This window comes from Megachile rotundata, chromosome 3 (assembly GCF_050947335.1).
Source record: "Megachile rotundata isolate GNS110a chromosome 3, iyMegRotu1, whole genome shotgun sequence".
Taxonomy (NCBI): Eukaryota; Metazoa; Arthropoda; class Insecta; order Hymenoptera; family Megachilidae; genus Megachile; species Megachile rotundata.
The window spans coordinates 3,886,268-3,908,165 of record NC_134985.1 but is presented as its reverse complement, the minus strand read 5'-3'; the positions used below and the strand labels follow the sequence as shown (position 1 = coordinate 3,908,165).

General features: G+C 37.9%; 2 protein-coding genes and 1 long non-coding RNA gene across 13 annotated transcripts in view; 2 read left to right on the top strand and 1 right to left on the bottom strand.

The window, feature by feature from the left end:
• Positions 1-21,898, top strand: part of LOC100880577 (uncharacterized) — a 789,502-nt gene that overhangs the window by 35,408 nt on the left and 732,196 nt on the right. Inside the window, exon 1 of one of the 10 annotated variants that reach the window (XM_076530099.1) lies at positions 10,534-10,548. The exons of the other annotated variants lie outside the window; for them this stretch is intronic. The gene's annotated coding sequence lies outside the window, so the exon portion shown is untranslated. Of the gene's footprint in view, positions 1-10,533; positions 10,549-21,898 lie in introns of those variants that run through there. 10 annotated transcript variants of the gene reach the window in all.
• Positions 1-21,898, bottom strand: part of LOC105663390 (uncharacterized) — a 64,066-nt gene that overhangs the window by 9,047 nt on the left and 33,121 nt on the right. The window contains exon 2 of one of the 2 annotated variants that reach the window (XR_013037723.1): positions 9,843-9,929. The exons of the other annotated variant lie outside the window; for it this stretch is intronic. This is a non-coding gene — a long non-coding RNA (uncharacterized LOC105663390). The remainder of the gene's footprint in view (positions 1-9,842; positions 9,930-21,898) is intronic. 2 annotated transcript variants of the gene reach the window in all.
• LOC143264185 (uncharacterized) lies at positions 1,488-20,245 on the top strand. Its single transcript, XM_076530109.1, has 3 exons — positions 1,488-3,035; positions 14,291-15,968; positions 19,993-20,245. The coding sequence occupies exons 2-3, from the start codon at positions 15,405-15,407 to the stop codon at positions 20,002-20,004; spliced, it is 576 nt and encodes a 191-aa protein (XP_076386224.1). The 5' UTR covers positions 1,488-3,035; positions 14,291-15,404; the 3' UTR covers positions 20,005-20,245.

Sequence of the window (21,898 nt, the reverse complement as noted above, 5' to 3'; positions counted from 1 at the left end):
CGAGTAAATAGGTTTCATTCATATCTGTTACGTAATTGTATGATTGAATGAAATAGAAATTACTTCATTAGGAAATAGAAATTATTTTATACTTTTTAGTGCATTTCGAAGTCGGCGTATTTTTTTTCTTAAAATTATTTTATTTCACGCTTTTTATCGGCCGACAAGACGTGTTTGTAGAAACAGTAGAAAATCGGCGACTGCATGTTGATTCATACACCACCAGAGACACGGAGGCACACGTAGAATTCAATATATTAGTAACAATAGTTTTTCGCTAATAACTCGAAAACTAAAGCTTCCCCTTAATTGCGGATAAGGAAGAAGTTGTTCAGAATCGTGTCCCTGATAACATATTAAAAGGACATGAAAATCGTCCAAAGTTGATTTCAAAACTTTTCAACAATTTTTCGCCAATATCTCGAAAACTAAACCTTTCCGCGAAATTTGTATATGAACAAAATTGTTCAGAATCATGTCCGTGATAAGATATTAAAAGCGCACTAAAATCGAGAAAAGATTATTTCAAAAGTTGCCGGTTTTTTTGCAATAACAATACTTTGCAATTAAAAAATGATAAATTTTTTGATAATGGTACCAATGGGAAGTCAGAACCTACCAGATGCAAAAGGTTTCGTTCCGATCGGTCCATCCAGCTAGGCGGGCACACATAGGAAAAAAAAAAAAAAAATATACTGATCGAATTGAGTAACCTCCTCCTTTTTCGAAGTCGGTTAAAAATAAGTATTATTTTTCCCTGCCGCGTCCTCATACCATAGGTATTTTATGTACTTGCCATATTAGTCATTACCTGAAATGACTTGCAACTAACTATTAGCTCTAGCCGAGGTTGGCTATTATTTTTGTGATTTTTACACGAGTTATTAAGATATACTGTCTAAGTTCTCAAATCGCTCCTCTAAAAGCGATACAAAATTCTTGAACGCAACCCGACCTAAGTTTATTGTTCCAGTTAACATTGTTTAAATGAAATAATGTCAAGATCTTTGTATAAAATTGGAAATACTAAACTGTCCTAAATTCTACCGGTTCGTATAATGATATAAAAGCTGTTGAGCGGTTTGTTAACTAAATCTCTAATCGCTTCTCAATGACTTGCATGTGTTACGTCCCTAGAACCTAAGTTTAGTTAGTTACAAGCGCTAAAAGGTAAAGAGCGGCTTTTACCCTAAACGACTCGATTTTGCAAGTAAAGATTGTGGGATTCGTGTGGTGTGCGGCTAAGGAGTGAAATCCACAGGTCAAAATCTTTCAACAATTAGATTTATTCAGTAAACGATAAGAATTGAAACTAACAAACAACAATAACAACAAAATAAAGAAAGTATATAAATTATAAATGATTGATTACTATAAAGAACTAAATAGATCTTGAAATAATAATAATGATAGAAATAATAGAAATTGATAAATTAAACAGTATGTAATACGAGACTCGCTGGTCAGTACTTTATGTTGGACCGTATCTAATTCTGATCTCTGATAAAGATAACTTCGCTTTTATACGTATTCGATTCTCGTGTTCGAAGGTATCGCAATGACAAAGTTTAACTCAATTTGTACGATTGATTGGTATAAATGTTCTTTGGCGATATTAATTAATACTAGCGCTTTATAATCTACCGCTTCGAGGAATTCGACCTAAGTGAGATTCTCTAAACGCACTTAAATACGCTTTCGTAAAAATTAGACAGATTTATCTACTATCTAACGCGGTGTAATCGATTACGGAAATGACGCTAAGTGAGAACAGTATTCTTTTATTAATTCAAATAACCAAAATTTATCTGAATCTGAGAACTACTCTTCGGAACAATTACTCTTATGATTTGACTCGACAACTAAATGGTTCATGACCCTTTTAGCCAAAACGAATACTGACATCCGAAACCAGATCGCTTAATTGGGGAGCTCGGCGTTAGCCAGCTACTAAAACGACCCAACGATACCAGAATCAGGTGAACAATATAAGTTCGACAGGGTAGCAAATCAATTGACTCTAATTGTAAAATCGTAATTGCTGAACTGCCACCCAAAAGACACAGGTTTCAGAGACCAAGCCGCTCAAATGGGGAGCCTGCTGTTCGCTGGCTACTAAACTACCCAGAGCGAGCTCCGAGAATCTGATGGCACGTTAACAATTCGACGAAAAATCAACTATGAGTAGCTGAGAGCTATCGTTTCGATATCTTAGCCTTTCTTGGTGCTAAGTATAGCTCTCTCCTGACGGGGTTTCAGATACGAGATCGTTTGAATGGGGAGGTTCTCAAGTTCACCCTTTATCTTAACCTAAACATCCTGCTATGAACATCCCTATCTAATTCCGCGAACCTCTATTTACATCACGCAATCTCCAGACAATAACAGATCATAACTAATCTCCCTTTATCTTCTCTTCTGACACCACCGAGCAATATAAAAAGCCCAGTTCGAATAGCCTTGCGAGTAGTAGCAGTCCGACTAGTCACAGGGTCCGATCCCCTCGTGCAGGACTCTGCTAGTTTCTATCCTAATTCCACCCACTTCCTACCAACTCCAAACTACGCGTTTTATTTATATTATAACTCTAAGTTCATTTGTATCAGTTTATATTCCGACATCATCTTTAGTATTGAATATATTTTATATTTAGTTATATTCGCCTTTAATCATTTCCTATAAACCCGAGATCTCTTTAAGAGCTTTTGATTATTTAAAATACGTATACTCGATTACGCTGGATCTGGTGGTGCGAGACATAGCCGCACGGTGCACATATGATGTGTTTGATGCCCCTTCATTTTTAGTCAGCTCATGGGGAGACAAAAACGAGAAGGTCGTAGATACCAACTACGTAAAATCCTACGCACCTTATGCCTACCCTGTCTAGTTCCTACTCCGCGACCAGTTATCCGCGAAGTTAAATATCAGTTGTTACCTATTGATATACCTGTGAAGAAGATCACAGCGAAGGATCTACTACGTAAGGATCAGAGACGAGAAATCTATTGTAAAAGTTAAGGAGGAAGCTTCGGGTAAGTACTGTGTCATACTTGTACACCCTGGGATCCCTTACATACGATGGGCGCACGTACCGCGTGGTCTAAAAGATTGTCGATTCAAGAGCGATTCCGGACCTTCATGTTGATATCAGCAAAGGTACCATCCGGGACGTAACAAATCACTTACTTGGCTAAACCCTTAAATGCGAAGTTTGGGTAATGAAATTTTTGCGCATCAAGTAATTTATTATTATGTACAGAACTGGTAAGGGTATCCCAAAGTCTAATCCGATTGCTATATGTATATACCATCGAATGTTGGTATACGTATCGTTGGCAATTTTACTGTTCCGGCTGCATACGTGAATGCGGGTGTTACTAATTATTTAGTGTCCTGATTTACTTTTTTGTTTCATTCCGATTCATTTTGTATAATTTTATCTCTGCTATTAAATTAAAATGTATTCACCAAACTACTTTTATCAGCTGTATGAATTGCTTCAATGTTCTTACTTGCTTCTGTTGCTTTGGATTATACGATAATTATTGTACAATGTTACATTTAAATATATTAACAATGTCTTTACAATTATTTGTTCCGCGTATTTATGGAAATATCTTACAAATCGGGTTAACGCGAACTTTACTAAATTTCATTCGGAAATCAATTTTAGAAAGAAAGAACAAGAATGAAGAGACATAACGGAGAAAGAACGTATCCTTCTGTTATTGATGTGCGTATGCTGGATCCTGTCAATTTTCTGCTGCTACCTTATTAGTTAAAGAAAAATACTGTATGATGTGATGCTGTAAGTTCTTGGCTATTGTGAACCGTTAATTGCTGTGGTATGCTAGCTAACGTAGATTGCCGGCTCATGGTGGCAATCTCTGCTCTGACCGTATCCTTTGTGAAGCTTCGTACTCATGTCTGTGCGTGTGCGTGTATGAATTTCTTAGGCGTTTTTTATTATTATTTACTACCTTTTAGGCATAGAAACGGAGGTAATATTTTGAATATCAATATTATGATGAATCTTTCCTTTGTATTAAAAAAACGGAAAATGGAAAAAACTTTTTCCACAATTTTTCATGAAAATTCTAATGTTGTATATGAATTTTTTATAAACCAATGATGACCTTAAGTTTTTTAAATAAAAATGTGTGTTCTATTTACATGTTTTTTAGATTTCAGATGAAGGAAATCATAGAAATGATATAGAACGTAGAAAGTTTTAAACCGTTTGATCGGTGAAACTTTTTATAACCTCATTTTATAAGACCTTACTGTTACAATCGCAACTATTTTTTCGACAGCGTTATCGCGGCAGCTGTCACTTCATAATATTTATTTGGATATCGAACATAAGTTGAAAACCAGGGGTAGACAATCGATCTTTCGCCAATCGATGTGTTCATCGTTATATTAAAAAACGCCTTTATCACGGCTAGGAATGGATGCCATATTCATTTCAGCTTACGTGTTCACCAGTTGTTTGCTCGAAAAGTTAACATTTTGCGTTCGAAGGCCTTTTCGCTATTGCGAACTAGCAATTCGGAACAGTTACTTCATAATTTAGTACATTTTTTAAAGTAGAAATAAAGCAGTTGCATGAATAAGGTAGCGTATAAAGCTATTATATTTAAAAATTTTATAAAGCCTTACGTTTTAAACCACAAAATTTGTGAGATATTAAGCTTTGTACACTTTTAATAGTATTTTACAAAATAATATGAGAGGTGACCGTAGTGATATGATTGCAGATGATTAAGCGGTTTATTATTTCTCTGTTTCCTTTATTAATTTGTAAAAAATATAGGAACAAGTCGAATATATTTCTAATTTCCTAAAAGGTAACTTACAAATTTTTTTATGAAACAGTATATTGAGACATTTTGATCTGCTTGAATAATATCGCTTGTATTTGATGACAGCACTGAATTTTTTGATAGTCGTTTCAACACCATTTTTTCAAATCTTCTCAACGAAAATTATTCTCGCAGTGACTGCTGCAAACATGTTCTAAGATCTGTATGTTGTAGTGGAGTTGTTTTTGAGTGTAATATCTATAAGATTTCAGTAAATATATCTCTTGTGAATGTGCTTAGATAAAATGGAACATAGCTTACATCATTTGTCGACCAATACTGTTGTATATTTGCCAACGACATCGTCTCCAAATTTATAAATACCGTAGCAAACGACTGAAACTCTTCAATAGTTCCGTTCACTATATCGACTTCGATCATAGTGTTCTTTTTTATAACTTTTCGCAAATTATTTCTCAGCTAAAGTATGAGCTCGTTGGTAAAAAAATGAATAGTTCTTTCATACCTATTTGAAGATACTTGTAGCTCTGTGGGTTCTTAGCCAAACACACCATATTTTCAATGGTATTTCTTCAGATTCTGTACATATTTATTCTAAACTTTGATTCTCTGAGTCTTCTGTCGTATCCCTGCCACTTTCACATTTACTAACAGTTATTCTAATTTTTTTCGTGTACTGCATCGCTATATTTACCACTGTTTTTATTCTCTTTATGATTAAGTTCTTTATGTATAAAAATAGAAACTGCATTGTGTAATAATAGAGATCTAATTCCATCTAGCTTCATTTTTTGATAAGATTCAAAATCTTAATGCTACTATCATTGGTTCTGAATTACTACCTTAAATCTACATAGAACAAGATAATACGCGCACACTCGGTACGTATGCACAGAGTTTCCAGAAACGGGGACACAAATAGGAATGCGCAACATCATAACTTGTCCCTGTTTGTTTCTGCCGCCATACAGCGTGTCCCATTTTAAATAAACTTACTTATTTTCTAAATTATTTATCATTTGGAAACGTATAAAAACATATCGGACGGGCCAACATCTCAGTCATCTTTGCATTTGACAACTAAATTTATGCCAATTATTGTGGGTTCCTGAATACAATGTTCTCAGGTCATTTTTTAACCGACTTCGAAAAAGGAGGAGGTTACTCAATTCGATCAGTATTTTTTTTTCTTTTCTTTTTTTTTTTTTTATTATTATTATTTTCTATGTGTGCCCGCCGATTACGCCTAGCTGGATGCACCGATCGGAACGAAACCTTTTGCATCTGGTAGGTTCTGACTCCCCATTGGTACCATTATCAAAAAATTTTTCTTTTTTTAATTGCAAAGTGTTGTTATTGCAAAAAAACCGGCAACTTTTGAAATAAACTTTTCTCGATTTTAGTGCGCTTTTAATATCTCATCACGGACATGATTCTGAACAATTTTGTTCATATACAAATTTCGCGAAAAGCTTTAGTTTTCGAGATATTAGTGAAAAATTGTTGAAAATTTTTGCAATCAACTTTGGACGATTTTAATGTCCTTTTAAGATGTTATCAGGGGCACGATTCTGAACAACTTTTTCCTTATCCGCAATTAAGGGGAAGCTTTAGTTTTTGAGTTATTAGCGAAAAACTATTGTTACTAATACAGTAAATATTCGATATGTGCACCATTCTCGGGTCTGAACTGGTGCAGATATCGTACAGTTCCTACATTTCGAGCGAAGGAGACTGAACGTAAACAAACAGTGACCTACCAGAAGGACACTCCTAAGGCAAGAATAAAACTTTTTTATTTTTTATTTTTTTTTTTTTTAAACTTTTTCCATCATATTTGTGACATTTTTCTCATTAAAATGAGACCAAACACGATGTACTTCGGGACATATTTGCTTGTAATTTCAAATGTTACGCGTACATCGATGACTTTACTCTAATAAGATATTGCAAGTAAATATAACTCGAATTACGTCGTGTTTGGTCTCATTTTAATCAGGAAAATGTCACGAACATGATAGAGAAAGTTTTATAAAAATTTGATAAAAAATAAAAAAGTTAGCAACGTATTAGAATTGTGAACAATTGAATAGACTTTTGATGTTTGCCGACTGCCACGATCGTAGCGTCTCTTTCTTTTTGACTCGCTATCCTCTTCGACGTGAAAAACTTTCATCATCAATTAAACCAGTAAATATAGCCCAAATTATGTCGTGTTTGGTCTCATTTTAATCAGAAAAATGTAAAGAATCTATTGGTAAAAGTTGGTTCTCGAAAAAATCAAAAATAAAAAAGTTTTATATTTGCATATGTATTGCTTCACGGATATACCCGACCCCGGATCATGTTACATTTCTCAGCGATCGAGCTTCTTCGCGTCTCAAGGGGTTTTCCCCCCAGTGGTGGGGATAACTTTGGTGCACATATCGTACAGATCATTTGTGCACATATCGAATATTCACTGTATATCGAATTCTGCGTACGCCTTCGTGTCTCTGGTGGTGTATGAGTCAACATGCAGTCGCCGATTTTCTACTGTTTCTACAAACACGTCTTGCCGGCCGATAAAAAGCGTGAAATAAAATAATTTTTAGAAAAAAAATACGCCGACTTCGAAATGCACTAAAAAGTATAAAATAATTTCTATTTCCTAATGAAGTAATTTCTATTTCATTCAATCATACAATTACGTAACAGATATAAATGAAACCTATTTACTCGTTAGGTATTATATTAAATACATTTCAACCTTTTCGGAGGCGGCGCAAAATTAAATAACATATTCAAAATGATCTTTTAATTTTGCGCCGCCTCCGAAAAGGTTGAAATGTATTTAATATAATACCTAACGAGTAAATAGGTTTCATTCATATCTGTTACGTAATTGTATGATTGAATGAAATAGAAATTACTTCATTAGGAAATAGAAATTATTTTATACTTTTTATTGCATTTCGAAGTCGGCGTATTTTTTTTCTAAAAATTATTTTATAGATGTAATAAAATTTAGTTTTAAGAGATTGAAAGTATTACTTGGTTACAAATAAATGTCAAATTACATTTACTTATTTTATCGCAGAGAATCATTTTCTAATTACACCGAGTTATCGTCTTCATTCTGTATTATTAATGACGTCAGTAATGAAGCTTCAGTTATATTTTTTCAGTTATATTTTCCAAGGGAATGATTGAGTTTCAACGTATCACTCTTTTGAAGCTTCTCTATCTCATTGATGAGCACATGATACGATAATTTTCAAATTTCGATATATTGTAATATGCATATCTGTATATTGTAGATAATGGAATGTAAGACTGTCTGTCGACATCTTACAAGCAAACATATCGAACCGCGATACACCGATTTTAATGCAACTTATGTCAAAGATAGTTCACAGGAAAATATTTGACGCGTATTTTTTTTATCGGCCATCGTTCAAATTGAAGGGGTGAAAATAGCCCTCGAATTTGGGGGTTGGAATCATATTTTTGGAAATATCTCCGGAATTAAAGACGATAATTGGATTCTTTTTTTGTAAATTGTTCGTCTTTAAATAGAGAATTTTTGTGCGTCAAAAAATTTCAATAAATTTTATTTGTTTAAATAATATTTTGAAAATTTATAATTTTTGTTTAAATTTTTGCACTAAATGTTGATCTATTTTTTTGCAACTTCGTGTACGTAAACTATGGACAAAAATAGAGGATACGTGTTTTTGGAATTTGTTGTTTGTTGCAATGTGTATTAGATATATAATTTAAAATCACCTCCTGTGAAGAGGGGCAATCATCATTTTTATTAAAAATATCATTATCATATTTTAGACATCTTATACCTCTTCATATGCCGTTAATTGATTTCTGAATAATTATTGCAAGCGTCGCATGTATGAACGTGACGCGGTGATAATCAACACCGTAAGAAACAGGATTTTATGGCCATTTTTGCTTTTATACCTTTACAGGCGTAAAGTCTTCAATCTAAATAAAATATTTAGAACTTTTGGAAACAATGGGATTTTTTAAGAAACTAAAAAAATGGAATTAAATTAAATTATATTTTAACAATATGGGCCATAAAATCCTAAGTTCCTTACGGTGTTGATTATCACCGCCTCACGCTCATACCTGCGACGCTTGCAATAATTATTCAGAAATCAATTAACGGCATATGAAGAGGTATAAGACGTCTAAAATATGGTAAAAGATTGTAAAAATAATGATATTTTTAATAAAAATGCTGATTGCCCCTCTTCACAGGAGGTGATGTTAAATTATATATCTAATAAACATTGCAACAAACAACAAATTCCAAAAACACGTATCCTCTATTTTTGTCCATAGTTTACGTACACGAAGTTGCAAAAAAATAGATCAACATTTAGTGCGAAAATTTAAACAAAAATTATAAATTTTCAAAATATTATTTAAACAAATAAAATTTATTGAAATTTTTTGACGCACAAAAATTCTCTATTTAAAGACGAACAATTTACAAAAAAAGAATCCAATTATCGTCTTTAATTCCGGAGATATTTCCAAAAATATGATTCCAACCCCCAAATTCGAGGGCTATTTTCACCCCTTCAATTTGAACGATGGCCGATAAAAAAAATACGCGTCAAATATTTTCCTGTGAACTATCTTTGACATAAGTTGCATTAAAATCGGTGTATCGCGGTTCGATATGTTTCCTTGTTAGATTAATTCTTTTGCTTGTACCCATACTTCCTTATGTGTGTATCGTGACTACGCGAAAGACCATATGTGTCGTATGAAGTCCATTATTATCGTTTTTTATTATTCCATGTAACAAATAAGTTCTAATACGAAATTGTGTCGTTAATATCTTCTCCAATCTTGAAGTGCAAAATCACACTATGAGATCCATAATAAAAAATTTGTGATACTCTGTACAGTAAGTAGTAAAACAGGCATGAATGTAGACGAGAGTGCAAGGATTCTCCCCACTCCTAAGTTCTTCGAGGTCGCATAGCTGAATCATACACTCACCGAGAGAGACAGCTCGCAGTAGAAGAAATGTGAAATCCGTATCAAGCCAGCCACCAACGTTGTGTCGTCGAAATTGATTGTTGCACACTAGAACAATATAACAATACAGGAGTAAACGCTTAAAAAACAATTTATTTAAAAATTATTGTTGACAATAGAATAATAGATTAAATAACATTCTGTTGGAATAAGGACGGTAGGCAGTAGTGAGGAATGCTTATCAACAGGATAACCGGCCATAGCGCGACGAGGGGTAGAAAGCACCCTTCGCGGCAGGTAGCGGCGAAGATTCATTCTGTGTCGAGCTATCGAAGCGAACAGTTGTTTATATACAATAGTACCGAATAAACGAAAGTGAAATAGAAACGTAGAAGTTATTTAATGAACCTAAATTTTCATTTAAAACTTTATTTTCTAACAATTCATATACAGGGTGTTCGACTACTGGTGGGCATAATTTTAGAGGCTGATAACTGGGGTGATTCTGAACACCCCAGAATATAAAATTTTTTTCTTTGACCAAAATGCTGGTTGAAGCTTGGTTTTTGAATTATTAATGAAGAACATTGACCAATTAGAGCGCGAGAATAGCGCGCGCTCAGATGCAAGAGCGACGGATGCAAGCGTGACCGTTGACCATGGTCGTGAACAAACAAATCGCACGATATCGTTAACATAATTATCATCATCGGTAATACGTCAGCCGGTAAGTAGTTATAAAATTCACAACTATTAATAAGTATAAATTTATTAACGGAACTCATTATATGGATGAAACGAAAATAAAGGTGAAGATCAAGCGTAGTTTTTTTAGATAATTAAAAACAATGACTATTTATTTAACGATATAAAATTAAAGAATACTCGGACGCTTACCTCATGAGTGAATTTACGATCCAAGAATTCTTCACTAATTTTGAAGTACATCGTCGTATGACAAGAATCCTATTTACTCGCTAAATATCAATACCCGCTCTATGGGATTGTCATGTAAAAAGGGGGACTGTTATATTTGATGTTTTCCGTATAATAATGGTACAATTTTCAGAACCCACACTAAGCAAACACACAATCACACAAGCACCACGATTGTCCTTAGTATCGAAATGTAAACAGTGTCCACTTTTTTTCCACATCAATTCGTTTACGAAAGTTCCTCACTATGTACACACTATACATTATGCGTGATGAGTGATTCAAAGAAAAAAGTCAGTTATTGCAAGATGTATTATTGCGATTGCACAACACGTATTACAGACAATATTAAATTTACTTTATTTATTTTGATGAGTCGAAAAATTTATCTTTAGTTTACGAATTACTGTTAACGAATATGCACAGATGCGTATTTTGACCGAACGTTTTACAATAAAGTCTCAGATGAACAAAGATCAAAATCTCGCGCTCTGATTGCTCAGTGTTTTTCATTAATAATTAAAAAACTAAGCTCTAACCAGCATTTTGGTAACGGAAAAAGTTATTCAGAATCACCCCACCTACCATCCCCTAAAATCATGCCCACCAGTTGCCGAACACCCTGTATAGTTATTATACATATGTAATGTTTGTAGACATACACTTCAAGGTTCTACAGTTCAGCGTAAAAGTTTATATTTTATATAATGCAGTTTACATTAATAATTTGCAACCAGTGTAACATGTTTCATACATTAAAAAATAACTAATTTAAGTAATTCAATTGAAAAGTAATTAATTATTAAATTTATTTTCTCGCAACGAAAATGTATTTAGTTTTTAGGATCCAGAGTATAAAAACATTTTTGAAATCAAAAGAAAAATGTGCTTTTTTAACTTAATTCAATTCTGGAAAACTGTTGGAAAATTCTGAGAACATTTTGTACATATATTTTTTAAATATATACAATTTTAGTAGTACCGATAAAAATTTTGCCAAATTTGCCTCTTCTAATCAATCAAATTTTTTATTCCTTTTACATCCTTCAGTAGCGTACAGAGTTAATTGTACCTACAAATTTCAGAAATTTATGTTTCCCAATTTTTATATTTTGCTAAAGGACAACTTCTGAATATTTCTCTGAAAATTTTCAGCTTCACTTAGAAAAATTAAAGTGATACTACAAAGTAAAGCCGACATCTTTAAAATATAAAGTACGGTGCACTGTTACAGGCATATACATATATCATAAAATATACACTTTTTTGATCCTTTATTACTAGATTTTTTAAAAGCATAATATTCTGAAAAAATGCACATTTTTTTCTTATGTAGCACCATTTTCCTAGAAAATTTAATTTTAACATTTTTCAAATATTTGTAAAAATGATGGTGATATGCATTCCCCCGAAACATTCAAACTTTTATATAGCTAAATTTCGTACCTTTAAATCGAACAAAAATATTCAGGTGTTCTATTACTTGTGAATCACCCAATATACAGAGTGTTCCACCTAACTGTTTTCACGTTTTCCCACTTTCAACAAAAGTTGATCGGTTTTCGATTCGAAATACATTTTAATAAAATACTTCGAAAAATATTGTTCTATAATTGTTAAGCTGAGCTTTCTTTTTTTTGTAAATGGCACTTTGTATAGTTTACACAACAGTATTATAAGCCCACATTGAAACGAATCAACGACCTAGTATACAATGATCTTCAGTGGACTTTCAAGGCAAAGAAGTAAAAATTTTAACAAAAAGTAATGATTTGCTTAAGTCGATAATAATAACTTGTGCATATTATTAATATACAAAATTATTATACATTTAATTTATAAGCCTTGTTTAAATGAACGAACGCTAATTCGAGATTTTGTTCTAATTGAAATATAATGCAATATACGTGAAACTTGAAGGGAGAGAAGTTAAGTCATCATCTGCTTCCTTTGTTAAAAAGGTATTAGTATTTGAAGACTGAAATGTTTCTACAAACTTGCTGTTTTTATTTTAGAAATTATACGTTTGATTGAACTATATTTTTTTGTTTTTTTTTGTTTTCGAAGAAGAAGAAGATTGAACAAATGCAATATTTTTTTGTGAATAGTTGATTTTGTAATAGTGAAAATTGTAACCACAATCTTATTTTCTCCGTATTGGGCTAGGAATGTATACATTTTGTAAAAATATATAGCTATACCCTTTAAATGCCATGTGTCGTTAAAATTAATGACACAGGGAGCTGTAAAAGAGACTAGTGACCCGTTTTTAACGTAAGTGAACCACACTCGTTTTTGTATTACGTTTGGTGATTTATATCGCTCATATCTCACAAAACCTGCAATATGGTTTAAAAGCAATATTGGCTGTTCTTATGCAGAACTAAATTACTCCATTTATTATTTCAGAATTATTTTAATACGCTTAACTAATAACACCATTTTTATTTAATTTATAGATATTGATGTTTTAGCTCATTAATTTTATTTATGCAAAAGGAATGTTTGGTGGATAGAAACTACGAAAAAGTGGTTGTTTCTTTTCATCAACGTGAATTAACGATAGATTGTGGTCAATAAGGTCAATAGAATATTCTCGTGTAGTAGACTCAGAGATTATAGGAGGGATTATGATAAAAACTTTTTCAGTGGACAGAAAATAGAGCCATCATTATCGTACGAGTATCATTATCATACTATTTATGTTATTGATAATGGTGTTTTACTGATTTTTTGAATATCATCACATGACTCATTATTAGCTGCTTGTTCAAAACATTGAATTCAACAGGTACACCGAAATAAACATTTCTTATTGCCCTAAAAAGTACATAATCTAAGTTCATTCAAAGCTAGAATGCTTTTGCGTTAGTTATACATAAATTTTCATACAATATTATGAAAATACGTTAAAAATGTCCATAGAAAAACAATAAAGGACGAAAGAAATATAAGGACAGAACAACATGATTAAATATGAGGAGAATTCTAACCCATGATGAAGCAATTCAAGTACTTGTCATTTCATCATTTTCGCCACCGTAGCTGTCATAACATTACAAATTAATTTAGTATTGACAGAAATTACGCAATTAAGGGGTAAAACCATTCTAAGATTTTCAAAAAATCGATTTTTTTTTACTGAAACGATACCTTATGGCCATAGAAACAGAATGCTATTTGATTTATAGTGGAAAACAAATTTTAAAAGATTCAATTATGAATTTTGCCGTAACTTAGCAGAGCGCACACTGATTGTGAGTACTCATGCGGCGTGCTGCGATTCATCGCTTTTGTATTACTCTTACCATTTAAAATAATAAATGTACATGTTACCTACAAAACAAACAGAAGCATCCAAGAAGGTAGAGGAGTATGGTACAGACATTGTAGATTAGAGGTAAACAGAAAATTTAAGGATTAAAATGTTCATAAAACTTCACACGCGTTTTTCTCGAAACCACTTTCTTCATACTGGGAAAACGGATTTCTCGGTGACTATTTCATGGATCGAATTGAAATTTTTACAATAGTGTAAGACGTGTGGAAATTTCCTGCGACGGAACCGACAGGACTACAGGCAGGGTATGGACAGCGTCAGTTGTCACCCCCACCCACGTCTGTAGGACTAAGACGTACGCTGCAGGGCTAGCGGAACAGGACGGGCCCTCAGAGTCATTAGAACGTCCCAAACGGTCACACGCGTCAATAAATTGCATTTTCCATTGGAAATATATTGTATACAGTTTATTCAAACCTTAGTGTAATAATTCCTTAGCGCATCCTTTTCGATACGTATTTTTCGTGTTTCTAACATATCAGAAGTGGGATTACCACGTGTTCGGTGTTGCGTGTGTGGGTAACACGTGTGACAGAAATATACCTGGCGAACAAAGTGCGAGACTGTGAAAGCCGTACGTGCTGTTATATATATATATATATATATATACAGTTCCAGATAGTGTGTGTAGTGAGCATGAGTGAGCTGAGGGAACATAGAAGCCGTACGCGGTATGATTCGTGTGTAACGGAACGTGAACGTTCGAGGGAGAGATCCCAGCGTGTGCGCTCGAGGGACGATTCGCGCGATTCGGGACGTGCACGCTCAGGAGAAAACTCGGGACGAGTGCGGGGAGATTCGCGTGAATCTTCGCAAGATTCGCGTGAGTCTTCGCGAGATTCGCGGGGACGTTCGAAAAAACGGTCGCGAAAAGGAAAGGAGACGAAGAATCATGGCAGAGCGGATCGCCGTCGTTCAGAGAGGCGATCGCGGGATCGATCCTCCCGAAGGGAGAGGGGGGGACGTTCGCGAGAATCGTCGCGAGTTAGGTCGCGATCACCATCGGTGTCGCGGAGGTCTTCCACGAGGGAGAGTGCGACGGTGGAAGCACTGCTTCAGACCGTCCAAAAATTACAAGAAGAACTGTGTAATGCGCGGTATAGGCCGGCCGCGCAGGAGCATTTAGTGCCTTTATTTGATCCGGCGGACGATAAAGCAGACATAGAAGTATGGGTGCGTGACGTGACAGGATTGCGAGGCGCGGGGGTTGGCGCGATGAAGATATAACGTGTTATATTGCACGCCAATTGCGGGGGCACGCGCGGCAGTTTTTCGATGAAGAGCAACGGCGTGATCCCACTTGGGAGATGCTGAAAACAGCGCTCGTCGCTCGCTTTAAAAAATCCCTGCCCTTCAACCGGCTGTTCAGAGATGCTGCTAATTACACAGCTCAGCCAGGGCAGAAGCTGGGGGACTATTGTTTCAACAAATTGGCCAAGCTGAGGGCGTTAAAGGTGGACATTCCGGATGAATTTCTAAGGGATGCAGTAATTGGCAGCATCGGAGACGAGACGATCGAAAGGACAATACGATCGAATAAATATATGAGTGCCGACGAATTGTATGCGGCCATGCGGGAGATGGGCACGATGCCGAAGTCGGACGGAGTGTCAGTAGCAAAGATGTCGCGGATTTCTGATCGGGCGCCGATATCTGTAGCAGGGCCGTCGGGGGTGCGGGCCGCAAACAGAAAGAAGCAGCCAGGTGATCAGTCAAAACACACGACTAAGTTCGTGTGTTACAACTGCGGAGAAGAGGGGCACGCTGCGAGGACCTGCTCGAAGCCGCGGCGGAGGTGTGCGAGATGTCAAAAAGATGGGCACCTGGAGCGGTTCTGCTACGGAGCGAAGGTAGCGGTTAATGTAGTACAGGTGAGTCCCGATAATAATAGTTGGGTGATGCACGCCCGAATTAATGGAAAAAGGGTCCAGTGTCTGTTGGACACCGGCAGTGCGAGGACTCTTATTTCCAAGGCGGTTGCATTTCGGTTGGGTATCAAGATGGTCGAGGGACCTTTGATACAATTGCGGGGTTATGGGAGTTTAGGATCCTGTAATCGTTTGAGGGCGGAAGTGACGATACAAGTCATGGAAGCGATCGCCGATGTCACTGCTATTATTGTCGAGACAGAGGCAATGATTTATCAAGTAATTGTGGGGCAAGATTTCATTGGTCAGGACCATGTAATTTTGGTCAAAATGTGGGACCGGATCATTGTCAAGGAATTATCGAGCGTTGGGGTTGCGCCACAATTGATAATAGATGCGTATGCGACGGAAGCGGTAATTGATTTGAGTGCGTTAGACTGCGGCGAGATGTCGGAAGAAGACCGAATCGGTTGTATAAAAGTCATTGAGGAATATAGGGATCGGGTGACGACATCGATGCGGTCGTTGGGTAAAACAAGTTTAGTTAAAATGGATATAAAATGCACGACAGATGTACCGGTCGTTTATCGTCCATATCGAATGGCTGAAGTAGAGCGTGTAGCAGCGCGGGAAATCGTAGAGGAGTTGTTAGAAAACGGAATAATTCAGGAGTCTACTTCACCATACGCGAGTCCTATTACGCTTGTAAAGAAGAAAACGGGCGAGTATCGACTCTGCGTGGATTATCGGCGGTTGAACGCGGTTACCATTAGGGATCAGTATCCTCTCCCGTTAATTGAAGACCAGATAGATCGATTGGGAGGGTATCGGTATTTTACAGCAATTGATTTGGCTTCGGGGTATTACCAGGTAGCGATGGGCGAAGAAGCTATACCGAAAACAGCTTTTGTTACTCCCGATGGGCATTATGAATTTCTACGAATGCCGTTTGGGTTGACGAATGCGCCAGCTGTTTTTCAGAGACTCATAAATACCGTGTTAGGGCCGTTACGAAACTCAATTGCTTACCCGTATATTGATGATATAATTATCCCGTCGAAGACTGTGAAAGAGGGCCTGGAGCGTCTTCGTTTGGTATTAGGTCGACTGCGTGAAGCGAATCTTACGATTAAACTTAGTAAGTGTTCGTTTTTGCAAACAAAAATAACATATTTGGGACGGGAAATTAGTGCGGATGGTGTAAGGCCTGGAGAATATAAAATCACTGCAGTTCTCAAGATGCCGGACCCTAAAACCGTTAAGGAGGTACGTCAGTTCTTGGGTCTAGCCGGGTACTTCCGAAAATTTATTAGGGGTTACGCAGGTCTGGTTGCTCCATTAACCGTGCTTACGAAGAAGAATACACCGTGGACTTGGGGTGAACAGCAGAAGGCGGTTGTCCGTACTGTAAAGGAAATCTTGACGACGAGACCGATTTTAGCTATCTTCGACAGCGCAAAACGGACGGAATTGCATACAGATGCGAGTTCGTTAGGACTAGGGGCAATATTGTTTCAGTATGCAGCTGATGGTAAGCGGCAGGTAGTTGCATACTTTAGCAAGCAAACGACAGTTGATCAGCAAAAATACCATTCGTACGAGTTGGAAACTATGGCTGTTGTACTTGCGTTGCGGTATTTTCGGGTGTATTTGCTTGGTATACATTTTACAGTTATCACTGACTGTAATGCATTGCGTACCACGTTTACTAAGAAGGATTTGATTCCGAGAATTGGACGGTGGTGGCTGGAAGTCCAAGATTATAAGTTTGATATTGAGTATCGGCCAGGTTCAGCGATGCAACACGTTGACGCATTGAGTAGGAACCCAGTGCAAACGGTTGATGTACATCCTGTGGATATCACCGAGGCTGATTGGATTACGGCGGCTCAGATGCAGGACGAACAACTTGGACGGATTCGGGAAATTCTAATAGACAATATTCGTGAGGGCGAAACGAAGCAGTATTTTGCGGATTATGTAATAAAGAAAGGGAAACTTTGCAGGCGGTTGAAGGACGGACGAACACCATGGGTGGTACCACGTGCGGCGCGTTTTCAAATTTGTAGACTGTGTCATGATGATGCGGGGCATTTAGGGCTTGAAAAGACGCTTCGGCGTATTCGTGAAAACTATTGGTTTGCGGGCATGAATGTTTTCGTGGAAAAGTATGTGAATGCATGTTTGAATTGCGCGTACTATAAGCGGACTGGGGCCCGGAGACAGGGAGAGTTACATCCCATAGAGAAAACGCCGGTACCTTTTCATACTTTGCACGTGGATCATGTTGGGCCGTTCGAGAGAAGCAGGAAGGGAAATCGGTATTTGCTGGTTATCGTGGACGGATTTACGAAGTTTACGGTGATAGAACCAGTGAAGGACACGAAGGCAAAACGGGCAGCAAAGATACTCTTGGACATGGTGCATCTTTTTGGAGTGCCTCATCGTATAATTAGCGATAGAGGGACAGCTTTTACGGCTCGAGCGTTTCAGGTTTTCTGCAGGGAGTATGGCATTCGACATGTGTTGAATGCTGTAGCTACGCCTCGAGCAAATGGTCAGTGCGAGAGGTATAACCGAACAATAGTTGCTTCGTTGGCTGCTACGATGGCAGGGAAAAGTCCTGAGCAATGGGACCAAGAAGTAAAAATAATTCAGTGCGTTCTGAATACGACGCATAATAAAGGTATCGGAATGACGCCAATGGAGGCGTTAATTGGATGCAAGGTGCGTTATCCGGCAGAGGGATGGATTTTGGAAGAGGTGCAGGACGGAATTGAGCGTATGGATTTGAATGCGCTTCGGGGGAAAATATCGGAACACATTACGGAAGATCAACGTAAGCAGAAAGAGCGTTATGATCGGCAACGGCGAGCGGCAAGGAAGTTCCAAAAAGGAGATGTTGTACTGATTGAAATTACCGCTGATCAGCCGACGGGAGACAGTCGGAAGCTTCATGCGCGTTTTAAGGGGCCGTTTCGGGTTGTTACGGTATTGTATAATGATCGCTATGAAGTGGAAGATCTGAGAGAAGGGGGTCGCCGAGCGAAAACGGTTGTGGCTGTCGATCGAATGAAACCGTGGGTAGCGGCTGTAGAATAATAGAATTATAGAATAGTTAGTTTTGTTGGTCAACCCCAGCGTGCGTGTATAGTCAGGTAGGAAAAGAGGATTATTTACTGAAAGATTTGGAGGGTTCCAGGGCACTACAGCAGGTAGGCGGCTAAAAGTTGGTCGAGGCCTGTTACGAAAGGGGTGTACTTGGAATAATTAGCATTGAGTTTATATGTTGTTGTGGTTGTGATGGAGGTCACAACATGACAAAGGAGTTGGTTGTTGTGTTTGTGATGGAGGTCACAACATGGCAAAGTGGTTGGTTGTTGTGTTTGTGATGGAGGTCACAACATGGCAAAAAAGTTGGTTGTTGTGTTTGTGATGGAGGTCACAACATGGCAAAAAAGTTGGTTGTTGTGTTTGTGATGGAGGTCACAACATGGCAAAGAACTGGCTGTTGTGTTATGATGGAGGTCATAACATGACAAGAAGCTGGTTGTTACAGTTGTGATGGAGGTCACAACTGGGTGGAACTCGGTCGTCGTGGTTGTGGTGGAGGTCACAACCCGATGGACAATTGGGTGTTGTGTCTGTGATGGAGGTCACGGCATAACATGATACATGCGGTCATCGCTGAGAGGACAGCGGGTCAGAACAACTTCAGTGGACATCGCTGCGTCGAAAGATAATGGACTAAGGAAAACAGACAAGAGGTTGAATCCGGACTGGGAGATGAGCGGAGTTCTTGCTTGGTGGGAAGACTCAATCCATAGGCGTAGCGGGTCGTGGAGTCATAGACATCACATTCAGGCGGGAAGGCTGCGTCTTTCTGCTGTCCAACTGTGATATGACTAAATGGACATGAGTGTCATAAATTTTATTTAATTATTGTTAAGAAGGGTTTTACTACTTGAGAATTAAGTTATTTGAAAGATTTGTATGTCAATGGGGCGTGTTTCTGTTTATGTTCTAGAAACCGAAATAGATTATTTGCTCAGGGATGAGCAAGTGGGGCAGGTTGGCCGAATGTAAGACGTGTGGAAATTTCCTGCGACGGAACCGACAGGACTACAGGCAGGGTATGGACAGCGTCAGTTGTCACCCCCACCCACGTCTGTAGGACTAAGACGTACGCTGCAGGGCTAGCGGAACAGGACGGGCCCTCAGAGTCATTAGAACGTCCCAAACGGTCACACGCGTCAATAAATTGCATTTTCCATTGGAAATATATTGTATACAGTTTATTCAAACCTTAGTGTAATAATTCCTTAGCGCATCCTTTTCGATACGTATTTTTCGTGTTTCTAACAATAGCTTCACAACAATGCAAACTCTTATTTTATAAACAATTCAATGCTCACTTTTTATGCAAAAGATCGATTCGTTTCTTAAAAAACGCATAACTTCTACAAAAATTGATTAATCAAAAAACCTCTGCAGATTTCTTTGGCGAGAAATCCGTCCTCCCGTGGCGTTGTTTTTACAGAAGTTGTTTCCGCCGGTGGGCTCTGTCGCTCCCATTTTGTACGAAAATGACAATAAAAAAATTATTTCTCATACTTCAATATGTGTGTATCAGAACAACTCAATTTTTCCGACGGTGAATACGCACAGTTTATTTCAATTAGTATGTAACACACTGCGAGTGACATCAATATTACAATCAAATGCCGAAATACTTGATCACGCAATGAAAGTCTTTGCAAATATACAGTAAAGTCCGTAATGACAAACAAGTACGTCTCGTAGTGACAAGTTATAAGTGAAACCTCGTAACGACAAATATAAAGAATGAAGCGCGTAGCAACAAATATAAGAGAATGAAGGAATGAAATGCGGGCCCGGTGCCCTCGCTTATTTTATACGTTTCACTCCCCTACGACGTCTCCTAGCAACCACCCGATTTCTTCGAAATCTGCCACGTGCCCTCCGTCGACCTTGGCTTCGCGGTCATCCCTCTACGACCGATCCTCGCGATGCCGCCCGCCCTTTGCGGCCGAGCCGCCGCGCCGCCACGCCGCCCGCCGATACCGATGTCGCGCCGGCACTTGCCGGTACCCGCCGTCAAACGGAGCGGTCCGTGCCTTTGTACTCGTTTCTCGAAAATTACGCATCAGGAGACGTCGCCGAAGAGTGCCTTTCTTTTCTGCCGAAGTACGCACCTGGGTTCGCCGGCATTTCGCGGTGGATCAAATACTTATTAATTGGCATTTTCCTCGGAATTTCAGAGCATGTGCCACGTGCCACTTTTGCCACGTGCCATTGCCACGTGCACCACGCACGTGTACATTTCTTAGAAAAATTAATTATCTATCGTCTTCGAGTGCGACCGATTCCGCAGACAGCTAGCCGGAGCGCGGGGCAAGCAAGCTCGCCCCCGCCCGGGTTCTCACCTCTCCCGAGCGGAGTGGCCCTCGGTGTTTTGGTGAGCACCACCACTCCCGGGCGGATTGGTTACCCCCGGTGCTACGATGGTGTTTTTCATGCCGAGACACTCATGGTGTTCGACGAATACGGCCACAGGTTTCCCCGTGCACGTAGGGCTTCGAGGCATGGAAACTCGCCATGCCTGCTGCTTTTGACCAGTCGTCCCCGAAAACCCCGCTACATTCATTACATCTTATGTTTATCTTTAAATTCTCATCCCATGCTCTGAAATGCCTCAATTGGCCAGTTCTATCCGTAACAATGTGTTGAATAAACTCTCTGAAAAGAAATTCTTTTCCGTTTGTCATACTTCCAAAATAAATTGTCAAATTTAGGTCTTTTGTCTGGCTCTAGAGCTGTACCCCTTAAATGTTAATATACAGGGTGGTTCAACACATTTTGCCATCTAGATTTGCGTCATTATTGTTAAATCATAGCAAACAATGTTTTAG

Bases quoted from the DNA above. Each gene is read 5' to 3' on its own strand.
- LOC143264185 (XM_076530109.1), top strand. From the start codon at position 15,405: ATGCTGAAAACAGCGCTCGTCGCTCGCTTTAAAAAATCCCTGCCCTTC.